The following is a 13,009-nucleotide window of genomic DNA, read 5'->3' as shown; positions in this document are numbered from 1 at the left end:
ATTATGTATGGCATCAGATGTACAGCAGTATGTACATCGTATCACTTTGATCAAACTATCCATCCATTTGAGCAGATTTTAATGGTGAGATTTACTATGTATTTGATACATGATTTGGATTTATGTATGCATGACTGTGTTGATCCAGCCTATGGAACTAATCCAGTCTTGGAACTTATTTTTGAAGCCAACATGCTTCTTTGATATGGAATACATTTTAATACATGTTTTAGATACAATTTAAAATATTTTCATTTTAATTCAAGAAACAGACATTCTCCACGGAACAATAATTGTGTGGACTGCCTGTAAATATAACAGAATTAAGCATTAAAAATTAATCCTTTCTGCATTCTATGCTCACCTTTTCACCTTTTATTCCTAAAGGCCCCTGGATTCCTTGTTCTCCGGGCAAACCTGGTACACCTGCTGTCCCTGGAATGCCTGGATCTCCTGTAGCACCAGACTCACCCTACATTACATGTAGATATGATTTACTGTATAACAGTGAGCAGCATTATCTTAAAAAATGGTTCTCAATAATGGCCTAAATTTTACCACCTACCTTTTGGCCCTTCATGCCAGGTCCACCTGGAATTCCCTGGAGATAAAAAAAATTATATAACAGTTAATAGTTGCAAATATATAGTTTAATGAATAGAATAATAGCATGCTTCTTACCATCATATAAAAGGGATCATAAACCCAATGGCTTCCCTCTATTGCTTATTCATTTCTCAACTAAGTAGTTTACCCTAGTCATAGATGGCATTACATTTCTGTCCATGAAACTCACATTTTTTCCTGGCAATCCAATTCCAGGTTCCCCTGGCTCGCCTTTCTCTCCTGGAATTGCAACAGCAGTCAAAGGCTGCTTTTGTTCAGCCGGGAGAGCTGGACATAGGGTACAAGGTTCCCCCTATAATGGGGAACAGATTTAAGAGTGAAACAGCAACATTCAGATCAACAACTAGAACATTAGACATTTTGAGATCTCTAACCTTTTCTCCCTTTGGCCCAGAAGATCCCGTGTTCCCCAATCCTCCTGGTGAACCCTGTGAGATACTCAAAGTGCTTAGGCTATTGCATTTTAACAAAGTGACCAATACAAGCCCTTATTTAGGAATATGGACATTCTGTAGACCTGCAGGTCAGTTCAACACAACAATATCTTACCTAAGCGCCTATGATTAATATGTCCACACACATAACCAAAAGTCAATAAAAATTATTTAACTAGAATAAAGTTCATCAGGTAATATTATTCATTTTAGCTTACATCCTGTTGTATGACATTTACAGTATCACAAACAACCTTTCTTTGGAATGACATATTGTTTATCCTGAAAACATTATAATTGGAAATCTATGGTACATGGCTGCATCTGCAATACCAGAAAGCCGTAAACCCACTTCTGAAATTGTGGCACACAACAAATTCAATCTAAAGACATTACTGGTCACTGTACTAGCCAATATAGCTAGATTATGAATGATAAGGTAAAAATTGGCACAAGTCTTCAGTAGTCTAGAAAAATTTATTATAGTTTAGCAAATAAAAATACATTTAATTCAATATAATTAAAAACATCACACTACTAATACATATGCAATAGGCTGCTCAACCACATATAAAGTATGTTGGTAAATCACAGTATGATTTAAATGCAGTGTAAGGGATGTTTTTTGGACATCTATGATGGGATTGCCGAATACGTATAAAGGACATTATTAACAGTTGGTTTGGAGAATTTATGTCCTTTTGGCCACATTATTGCTCATCTCTATTGTTTAAAGGGGTTCTTACATTGCTATTAAGAGACACAATCGGGTTCCCCTACATTGTATTGAAGTTAGGCTCTATGCACATGAGATGTAGGACAGGAGGAGAGGGCAAGAAGGGTAAGCGCTGCTCTCTCCTGTCCATAATGAGCCGAGTGGCGGCTCTGCAAATAATGCAGGTACAGGAGTGGCTGCATGGCTTGAACATAGTGCAGTGAGTCACAATGGCCCTGATTTATTAAAGCCCCTGTGCCAGTTTTCTGTCTGACTTTGCAAGTTCTATTTAGTGCTTGCACGTGTATTTATTATAATAATAATCTTTATTTATATAGCGTCATCAAATACCATAGAGCTTTACAGATCCTGGGGAACATATACATATATTTCTGCATTGAAAGGGGCGTTCCGGTGTGCAGTCGAATCGGTCACCAAATTTATCATGCAGTGTCCGACAGAATTGTGTCACATGCACTATGTTAAAGGTGCATCTAAAAAAAGTTGTTGCACTCTTCCGGAACAGCTCAGTGGCGCCAGATTCATAAAGAATTGGTGCCACAATTCATGAATCTGCACTATGCACACTTCACAGGCAAACTGCACCAAGTGCAGGTTGCCTTGTTTTTAATAAATGTAGGCCAATGTGTGTTGTTCATGTGGAATGCATGTCTTTGGCGGCCAGCTTATGCCCTTCTCTCCCAGACATGTGAATGAGACCTCATACTGTAATTTACCAATGCACTTTATATTTGGTTCAGCAGTGTATCATATATGTTTTAGCAGAAAAGTGTGATATAAATGATTCTAGACAACTGCTCACTTGTGCCAGCTTTCACTTATGATTCATAAACCCACTTCTGAACCGACAGTATTTCATGCATGGAGTTACAAGATTCTACTCACTGGTACTCCTGCTGGCCCCTCTTCACCACGATCTCCCTATTAAAAAAAATATTAGAAAATCAAACCTACAAATGCTTTATACTGCCAATGGCTGTGACAAGTCTCCACATTAACAATTTAACCACAAAACTTGTGCTTTCCATTTGTTTTGCAATTACCTCGGCCAAATGAAATAACTGATTAATACAATTAATAGGGAAGGTTTTCCGAACATTTTAATTACATTAATTGTACAGAATGGGGAGTTAAGAGATAGCTTTAGCACTCTCATCTTTAGTGAAAGATAGATATTGTGCATTGACTACTAATGCCTAAACTTAACTACTAGAATAGAGATTGTCTGTTAATTAAAAAGATTAAATTAGCTGTAGGAATTGTTATAAAATTCTAAGGCAAATATGACTCTGTAAGTGGTCAACCATTCTTTATTTACTTACCTGGAGTGATGAAACATCATAATGGCATGTGGCTATTCTCCGAGACTAGTTGTGTTTCTGTTACCATGTGCAGCATCTGAACACTTACACTATGGATTGTCTACTGTTATCACATGCACTTATGGCATGCCATTTCCCCAGGAATATGAACAACTGGGTTCCCATGTTCAGATTTTCTGATGCAGTTTTTGAAACCAAAAGCAGGTGTGGACCATAATGACTGAGAACATATTATTGAAAGGTGATGCTCCTCCTATTTGTTCCATCCACTGCTGGTTTTGACTATAATAATGCCTCATGCACACCTACCATGTGCACGAACGAGCTGCAAACAGTGAAATTTGTAGCCTGTTTCACCCCCTCCATCTCCATAGGAAGCTGAGCAGCACACTGCAAGTCAGGGCAGGAATAGGACCTGTTCTACACTTTGCGGTGTGGCCGCCTGGCATGGTGGGCTCAACGCACCGTGAACATGCACAATACACATCAATGGTGGCATGAGGCCTAACTGTTACCTAATCTATAGTTACAATATTCATTTATATTAGAAAAGCCCCAGTGTCCAGTGCACAAGAGAGTTACTGATACTGAAACTCATGGTGGATTATCAAAAGGATACAGTCACAAAATGTTTCCTAAGGTTCAAAATCAATTGTCACTATGAGCTTTGTGTTAGAAAAACACATAGATCATAATGACAATTGATAATTTTGAACTCTCTTAATGGCCAGTTAGCCACTTGTGGTACAATTGTTTGTACAGAACATCTGATGGATAATTGATCGGACACAGTTTATCTTATGTGTATGGCTGGTTTAAATAAGGAGCTTAGTGATGAGCTGTTGGAAAGATAGGAGCTGAAGTACTGTTCAGGAGCGCTCTGCTATCTTTATCCATGCTCCATGCAATAACTATGTAAATTATACATTGGAATCTTTCACGTTATATCTTTCTTTATGCCACTACATTTTACACCATACAAAGTGTAATAATTGACCTTGTACGTTTATGGTACCTTGTCTCCTTTGGATCCGGATGGCCCACTTGCCCCAGGTAACCCCTATTTAAAAAAAAAAAGTATTTAGACAAGAATATTACATTTATGTCTATACTAGTGGGGTACAGCACCACATTCACTTACTAGATGTGGCAGGGCTGGTTGTGCATCTAATTGTGCAACACAGTATTTTGGCAAATTTGAAAAACGCATTATCTTATTATCTTATCAATGGCAAATTGCAATCTTCACTTTTTAGACTTTTTACTGGTAATTGACACAGCAATGACACAAAATCAAGGTGCATCCTAACATTGAACTTATGTGGATGGATTCCTTACCATTTGTGGGTCGCAGTGTTCATCTGCAATGTGTGAATGTAGTCTGAGACCAAAAACATTGTACTGCGGGGTTTATTTCCCTTTATTTCAACAATGACTTCTAGCTGCTGTCGTAAGTTGAAGGCAATGTGTTATTCAATGTGTTAATCACTCTTCAGTTCTTCAGTGTATGTACAGCTTCCACCGCACTCTACGTTTTGATATTTTAAAACCAGCAATATCCCTATATTAAACTTGTCCCTGGTATAAAAGGCATCTTACTGCTCAGGAAGGTGCCTGAGCATTAAGGTTCCTAGTCCTATGCTAGTGTTTTGCAAAGATGTTCATTCTGTAATTCACTGTTGCCCTGCCCTAACTTGTTTCTTGGATTTTGCCTGATCGCTGCCTGTCCCAATGCCAGGCTGTCTAGAAATATTCTTTGCCTTACCCTCTGACACACCTGTGCCAGCTGTCATCTATGAGGACTTCTCTGACAGGCCTTATATACATGTTGTAGCGAAATCAAGATCCTTGTATTGTTTCCCAGATGAATAGAGCAGACAGCTGCGCATGCCTAAGATCTAGAAATGAGCGAGTATACTCGTCCGAGCTTGATGCTCGTTCGAGTATTAGGGTACTCGAAACGGCTCGTTGCTCGGACGAGTATTTCCCCTGCTCGAGATCGTGCATTTAATTAAAAAAACACAGTGAAGAACAGTGAAGAATAGAATAAAAACAGTGAACACAGTGAACACAGGATCATTTAAGTGAAAAACACAGTGAAAAACACAGTGAAGAATAGATTACAGATGTTCGCCACATCTGCTTACTTGTCGGAAGATACGCGCGGAACGGTGCGAACAAAATAGTATGTGAAGAACAATATATATGTGTGAAGAACACATTGAAGAACACAGTGAGCAGGACAGAGACATCGGGGAACAGGACAGAGACATCGGGGAGCAGGACAGAGACATCGGGGAGCAGCACAGAGACATCGGGTAGCAGCACAGAGACATCAGGGAGCAGGACAGAGACATCGGGGAGCAGCCCAGAGACATAAGGGAGGACAGAGACATTGGGAAACAGAACATAGATATCGGGGAGGAAGACAGAGAAATCAGGGAACAGGACAGAGACATCGGGGAGGGCAGAGACATTGGGGAGCAGCACAGAGAGATCGGGAAACAGGACAGAGACATAGGGAAGGGCAGAGAAATCTGGAAGGGCAGAGAGATCGGGGAGATTTCAGTGGAAGAAGAGGAGCGGATCCCGGGACAGCGTATCTCCCGACAAGTAAGCAGATGTGCCGAACATCTGCAATCTATTCTTCACTGTGTTTTTCACTGCGTTTTTCACTTAAATGATCCTGTGTTCACTGTGTTCACTGTTTTTATTCTATTCTTCATTGTTCTTCACATCTGCTAACTTGTCGGGAGATAATATAAACGCACGGAACAGTGAAGAATAGATAGCAGATGTTTGCATACATCTGCTAACTTATCAGAAGACATTCTTTTTCAATAAATAACACATTTTATTCCCGAACCATGGTCCCTATATTTATCTTGCTACATGTAATAGATTTATGTTTGTTAACCCCTTCAGGACTACCGCATGGGGGACGTATGTGCAGCCACAAGCTTGCGGCCATTTATACGTCCCCCGTAGACGGAAATGACCGCACAGAGCAATACGGTGCTCCACATGTGCAGCACCGTACCGCTCCATAAACGGGAAAAAAATAGGACATGTCCTATCTTTCCCCGTGTTACAGGCCATACGTAATGCATTGCTTTTCATTGCGACACATTTGAGATTGCAGAATTATGAGATTGTTTTCTCGTGACACATAGTACTTCAAATTAGTTTGGATGATATCTTTTGAAAAAGTTATATAGCTTTTGAAAAAGATATCTTTTGAAAAAGTTATGAAAAAAACAGACATTTGGCACAAATTTCTATTTTTTCTACATGTTAAGCAGATAGTTATAGCACTCAAATTAATTCATAACTTACATTTGCCAAATGTCTGCTTTATGTTGGCATGTTTTTTTAAGATTCCATGTATTTTACTAGAATGTTATGAGGCTTCACTGTGGTAGTGTTCAGTGTATAAAATCCTCTCAATATATTAAGGTAATTCACCGCATAAGCTAAGAGGTATAGATCAGGTAAAAAGTAACCTTTATTGAATATACAGTATCTTAAAAATATCAAATAATCAGTAGCAATGAAATCTGTCTGTCTCTCCACCATAATGAAGACTTTTGGAGGTTATTAGGCTGTCTTGTTATAGAGTAGAATAGGTGGCCACATCCAAATGATCTAGGCATACTTCGATACAAACATCTGTGGAACCTCGGTGACTCGCCCTGATATTTCTACAGACAGCTAGCTCTCCCTAATATTCTTAAAGAGGACCTGTCACCTCATTTATCGGTACTAGGAGCTGCTTACTAAAGTAAGCAGCTCCTAGTGCTTGATCAAACGGCGCAGTGTTAGACTGATAGCGTTACCGGAAACCTCTGGTAACGCTATCAAACACTGCGGCGGGGTATACTGTAATCATCGGACAGCTTGCAAAGCTGTCCGATGTATTCATGAGGGGGCGGTCCGAAGCGCTGCCTGTACCCCAGACCGCCCCGCTCGCTCCATAGGCCGGCATTGACTGCCGCGTCCTAGACGGTAGTCACCTCCCCTAGTCACGCCCCAACCCCGCCCCCTCATGAATACATCAGACAGCTTTGCGAGCTGTCTGACAATTACAATATACCCTGCCAAAGTGTTAGATAACGTTACCAGAGGTTTCTGGTAACGCTATCACTCTAACACTGGGGCGTTTGATCGAGCACTAGGAGCTGCTTACTTTAGTAAGCAGCTCCTAGTGCCGATAAATGGGGTGACAGGTCCTCTTTAAGATCCAATGTTATGAAGCTTAGAATTTGGGTGCCATTTTTCACATTTTCTGCATAACTTTCAATTGACTGTGAGAGGCCTAAATAATAGAACTAAATTGCTCAAAGTATGAAAAAGTGCTTTTAAGAAGTTTGTTAGTCCTTTAGCTGTTTTATAGGGGTTGAAACAAAATGGAGGTGCGGTCTACAAATTGTAATATTTTTGGACAATATATTAATTTTGGTTCGGAAAATTAAACATTCACAATGAATTAAATGATATAAAGCTCCACAACGTTTGCTACCCCATATGTGGTGGTAAACCGCTATATGGGTGCACAGACGGGCATAGAATGTAAGGAGCGCTATCCAGAGCAGATGTGCATTGTCAAATTGTACAGGCTATAATTTTCTTCTTTTTTTTAATGTTTATATGTAGGGGCTTATTTTTTTGGCAAAAAGATTCACTTTTGTGGTACATAATTTTGGGGCATTTATAGCTACGGTAATTAATGAGATTTTATTAATTCTTTGTTGGTGGAGGAAATGAAAATCATCAATTTTTGGTAAGATTATTTTGCTTTTTTTGGCCCTTGATCATAACATAAAAATGATATGCTATTTTTATTCTATGGGTCACCACAATTACGGAAATGCCTCATTTGTATGGCTTTTATTTTCTAGATTTTACCAAATTATTAATGAATTTGGAGAAAATCATGTAAATTTTAGCATCATCATCTTTTCAGAGGCGTTTTTTTTTTTGGCTGACAGATCTGATATGTGCTTATATTTTGCACAAATTGTTCTTTTTAGTGGCGTTATTTTGGAGTGCAAACTTTTTTTTTGGCATAACATTTTGTTAAGGGTATTACTAAAAATGTACCCTTTTTTGGAACATTTTTCAGGGTTTATTTTTACGGCGTTTACCGTGCAGGTCCAATAATGAATCTGTTTTATTACACAGACAGTTGTTGATGCAGCGATACGTATATGAATATACACATATAAATATATGGGGGGTATTTGTGTTCTTTATACTTTATTAAGAATTTAAGTGACATTTTGTGCCCTAATAGAACATCCCAGTGTGGGAAGGTAAGGGACAACATAAGTACAACGGGGAAGATTTACCATTAGGCAGGCTCCCTGCATTAGTTCTATATCCTTTGGAGCTCTGTTGATTTTCAGATTTATTAAAGTGGTGTTGGATTTATTTAAAATAACCACAAAATAATAGCAAAATAGCAAAAAAATTTTTAACTCCAACATGTCATTGATAAATAACCCCCAATATGTCATTCTTCTCCTCTCTAAGTGGCAGAAAATATGATGCTGATACATATATACAAAGTTAGTAAATTAATAGACACGTGGTGGACCTCATACAAGATCAGGTGCTGCGCAGCTCGATATCAATGCAGTATTGTAATCCAAAAATAAGGAGAGGAGAAAGAAGCGGCACTCACCATAAAAATCTTCATTATTCACGACAACAGTCATATGTAGTGAGGTTACAGTTATGCAAACTTAGGCGGCTATGGGCTATTTCGCCCAGTCCTGCACTTTGTAGAGCCGTGTAGGCCCGTAGCCACCTATGTTTGCATAGCTGTAACTTCCGTACATGTGACTGTTGTCATGAATAAAGATTTTTATGGTGAGTGCCACTTCTAAAATTTAAATTTTCATTAAAGGTTTCAATTACTTTTCTGCAATATACGCAATAAGATGCGCTCATCCCTTCGCCCGAAACTGTGTTTTTTTCCACTTCAGAATAATATACTAAATCCAGCCAAAATATGTTCACATCAAAAGTATATAAAGAGTTACTAACCGGTAGACCTGTTAGACCAATTACAGGATTCTGTATACCTTGTGGGTTGGGAATCAATGGGCAAGAGGTACATGGCTCCCCCTAAAACAAAAAAAAAAACCTGAATGAAATGCCAGTATTTTTAAGGTAAATTCCAATATAACATATAAAATCAAAGCAGACATAATGAACCCATACTGAGCTGTTGATAAAGGATAAACACTATAAATATAAATATTGGGATACTTACATATTGAACCTGCTGAAAATTTTATGACATCCCATTTTAAATGTTTAAACATTATTGTGAGGTCTATACTCCCTTTGGCAGTTAAAATAACTTTCAATCTCTCTTCAAGATATTTGAGTGTCTGTGGGAAATTTGTGATCGGTGAGATCAGACACTGATGTTGGACCAGAGTGCCTGGTGGCTTTTAATTAATCTTCTAGTTCAACCCTTTATAAGACTCTAGGACTTTCATTGCTGAAGATCTGTAACAGTGTGCCAGTGGCACACTTTTATAGATCTCCAGAAAATTCTCTTTATACTGCAATACAGTAGTGTTGCAGTATATGGTAGGCACAATCAGACTCCCTAGGGTTAAAGTATCCTAAAAAAGTTAACATAACCCCACCTTTCCTTACAACTGTTATAAAAAATAAACAAGTAAAATAATAAACATGTTTATTATCAAAATATAAAAATGGTTATTCCCGGCATTCAACTGGAATGAACTATAGGTTTTTGAAGATGAAAAGTGATAATGGAAACACAAAAACCAAAAAGAGCCCAAGGGTTAATAATATGCTTGTGGAATAGCTAAGAGCAAAGAATTTCCCATACTGATTTGTTACAATGGTGGCACCGTGCATACTGTAATATTCCCTACAGTTACAGTATAAGGAAAAGACTTTCCTTCCATAGACCAGTGAGTGACAGGGGAAATCCAGACAGAGCCATATTGAGTATAAAGTGTCACTATTCTGACTTATTCAGGTCTATAGTAGTTCAAAACAGTTGTTAATAAATCCACAACTTCTGCTGACCCTGTCCCAGTCTACACACCAACTCTGACAAATAGCTTGAAGCTGTGATGTGATGTTGATGGTACAGGTCACCTTATGCGCCCCCTAAGACTCCTGGATCCAATGTAGGCTTTCCTCATGATAAGCTTATATTGGCTGGTTGATCCTTTTATAGAACTGGAGTACACCTGCCAAGCTTCTATTTAAATAAGTACAGTAGACCTCTAGGCAGTTCTGATTTATTTTCATAAAAAAGATATAACAGGAGCTGAGATCTTAGTAACACCAGGAATCTCCACTGCATTGTTTGGAGTCATTTATATTTGGCTCTTAACTTTGCATATCAACTGTGGTGTTCTCAGCAAGGGCTAAGAAATGCTGGCCACATATTTCTGCCCAAAAAGAAAAACATTCAATGCTTTTTCAGCAGACCTGTAATTTTGTGTAATGTAACATATTGTACTATTTAGCTGGGTTCTTTATATTCTCACAACGCAACAAAAGATTGCATAGCAAAGCCGTTAGGTTACTTATATGCTGACAGAATCGTAATAATTGCAATTTATATAATGTCTCTTTATAAACGTATTGATTTAAGACAACATTTTACCTTTTCACCCTTGAATCCATTTAGGCCGGGGGTTCCCTATATTCAAGATACAAAGGGCTTCATTTAAAATGTTTTAAAAATAGACACTTTGAAATAAAATAACAGAACTTTCTGTACATGTTCACAAAACGAAAAAAATAGTATACGTAACAATCCTTCTACCTATCGAAACATGTAGTTAAATTTTCATTTGTAAGTAATGGGTGATGTGGGCAATTCTCCACTGTCATATCAGGGCCGGATTATAGGGACTACTCTGGAAGCTCCCACCATTTTTCTCTTAAAGGGTCCCCACCAACCAATGGTGGTTTAAAGTGTGGGCAATTTGGTTCCCCACATGCACAGGGATTGAATCTGGCCCAGCTCCCGGGTTTTTCTGAACCAGCTGTTAAAACAGCAGCCTGTTCAGATAGTTGGACGGCAGCTGGAGTTAGACCCAGATCCCCCCACATACTTATGTCTATGGCAGATTGAGGGAACAATACAATCTCTTCTCTACCAAAGACCGCAGAGCACACAGGATGTTAGTGTCCTGGCCGGTCGTGTAACTTGAAGATGATGGGCCCTAAGTCTGTGCCAGGCCCTTGTCAATAATCTATGATTTGGTATGAAACCGCACCCTTTGCACCTCGCCAACTTACACTCCAGGTCCTGGCGCAGGCAGTGATTGGGAGTGCCGGTTACCAGGGGGAGCAGGAGAAGGAGAGTTTATTATTTTGTTATAACGTATATATGTATTATGTATTACTGGAGGGCTGTATATATGTGTTACTGGGGCTGTATATATGTGTTGGGGGGGGGCTGGGGGACGTTGCAGCGATTAGACAAGGTTAGGCAGTTATAGGTTCTTTTTAATTAGAATATGACCTATGCACATGACTCCTCAGGTATCAAACAGCTTTGTTAAATGTGCCCGCCAGTGTGATACATGCCGGTAGTATAGGGTATAAGCAGAGACTGACTGGAGTTCCTTGGGCCTACCAGATAAAATTAGTCTGTGGGCTCACCCCATTCCTCAGGAAAAAGTGGGTCAAAAGTAGGTTGTCCTCTGCTATGACTATGGGATCCAGTATTAGGTTACAGCCAGGATTCTCTGGTACTGTGAGGGTCAGTCCAACCCTGGGTACAAGTATATGATGGCTGGGGACTGCTTGGACTCCGAGCAACAAACTGTGGTCCCTGAGTATGCCAAGGTGAATGAAGCTTTGAGACGCTTCTGTAACCACTGCTTTATTCACTTTCATGGAACTGAAAGACTTTACAGTTTTGCTTGAGCACCACTGCTGCACTCACATGTCACACTTGAGAACCTTAGTTCTAGTGAACACTGGGGTTCCCAGCAGACAGAGGTTTAATGCTGGTGTGCTTATGGCTCAACTGACAAAACAGCGCATTACAGAAGAGCACAAAGGGTTCCTATGTCCATTGTCCACATTGGGGCCAGTTGTGCCATAAGTTTCTCTTAAATTGTTATATAAAAAGATATGGCGAATTGAGCATGAATACTTTATATATGTTATGCAAGTCAGGGAGGAGAAAAGCATAATAAACATAATAAACTAAAGTAATTAAACTGAAAAAAGTATACAAAAGTATAATCCATGGTGGTCTGCCTGCAGAGCAGGGAATATGTAAGACTGTAGGGATTTTAATTCTCCCAGTCATGGAAAGTATACCTGGTCACCTTTTGGTCCTTTTTCGCCAGCTGGTCCCTGCAAAAATTAGAAATATACAGTAAGAGTTAAATGTATGATGGGGTTTAAAGAACTGACGCATCATTTTGAAAGCTGAATTCTCGAATTGTACTCATGTTTGAGCTTTGACTTCGTGGTCTTCACCAGCCATAATCTACTATGAATATAACACCTTGCTAAATTTCTAGCTACTATAGATATTTTGGCATTTTGGGTAATTACTAAGGTAACTATACAGTCATGGAATCCATATAACATTTTATATACATACAGCTTACTAAGCCTCCAGTGATACTATCTGGATGGACCACCCACTAAGCATCCGATTTCTGTCCACCCATGGCAACTTCATTACTTACTGGTTGACCTGGCTCTCCAGTTCCAGGGCTACCCTTCTGCCCCTTAACACCTGGCATACTGATTTGTTTGCCATCAGGGCTGATGGCTGGACAAACTTCACAAGGCTCACCCTGCAAAGAAACAAAAACAGTTGTACCCTACATACTTGATGTAATAAAAATAACACAGGTATA

At 39.1% G+C, this 13,009-nt stretch overlaps 1 protein-coding gene across 1 annotated transcript in view; it reads right to left on the bottom strand.

The window, feature by feature from the left end:
• Positions 1-13,009, bottom strand: part of COL16A1 (collagen type XVI alpha 1 chain) — a 129,414-nt gene that overhangs the window by 46,495 nt on the left and 69,910 nt on the right. The window contains exons 22-31 of the mRNA XM_072136625.1: positions 12,836-12,946; positions 12,459-12,494; positions 10,783-10,818; positions 9,168-9,248; positions 4,135-4,179; positions 2,683-2,718; positions 1,002-1,055; positions 797-919; positions 566-601; positions 365-472 (exon numbers count right to left, since the gene is read on the bottom strand). Of these exons, the coding sequence (XP_071992726.1) occupies positions 365-472; positions 566-601; positions 797-919; positions 1,002-1,055; positions 2,683-2,718; positions 4,135-4,179; positions 9,168-9,248; positions 10,783-10,818; positions 12,459-12,494; positions 12,836-12,946 (666 nt within the window). The remainder of the gene's footprint in view (positions 1-364; positions 473-565; positions 602-796; positions 920-1,001; positions 1,056-2,682; positions 2,719-4,134; positions 4,180-9,167; positions 9,249-10,782; positions 10,819-12,458; positions 12,495-12,835; positions 12,947-13,009) is intronic.

Source organism: Engystomops pustulosus, chromosome 2 (genome assembly GCF_040894005.1).
Source record: "Engystomops pustulosus chromosome 2, aEngPut4.maternal, whole genome shotgun sequence".
Lineage (NCBI taxonomy): Eukaryota > Metazoa > Chordata > Amphibia > Anura > Leptodactylidae > Engystomops > Engystomops pustulosus.
The sequence above is the reverse complement of the archived record's forward strand: the minus strand, read 5'-3'. Positions and strand labels throughout refer to the sequence as shown.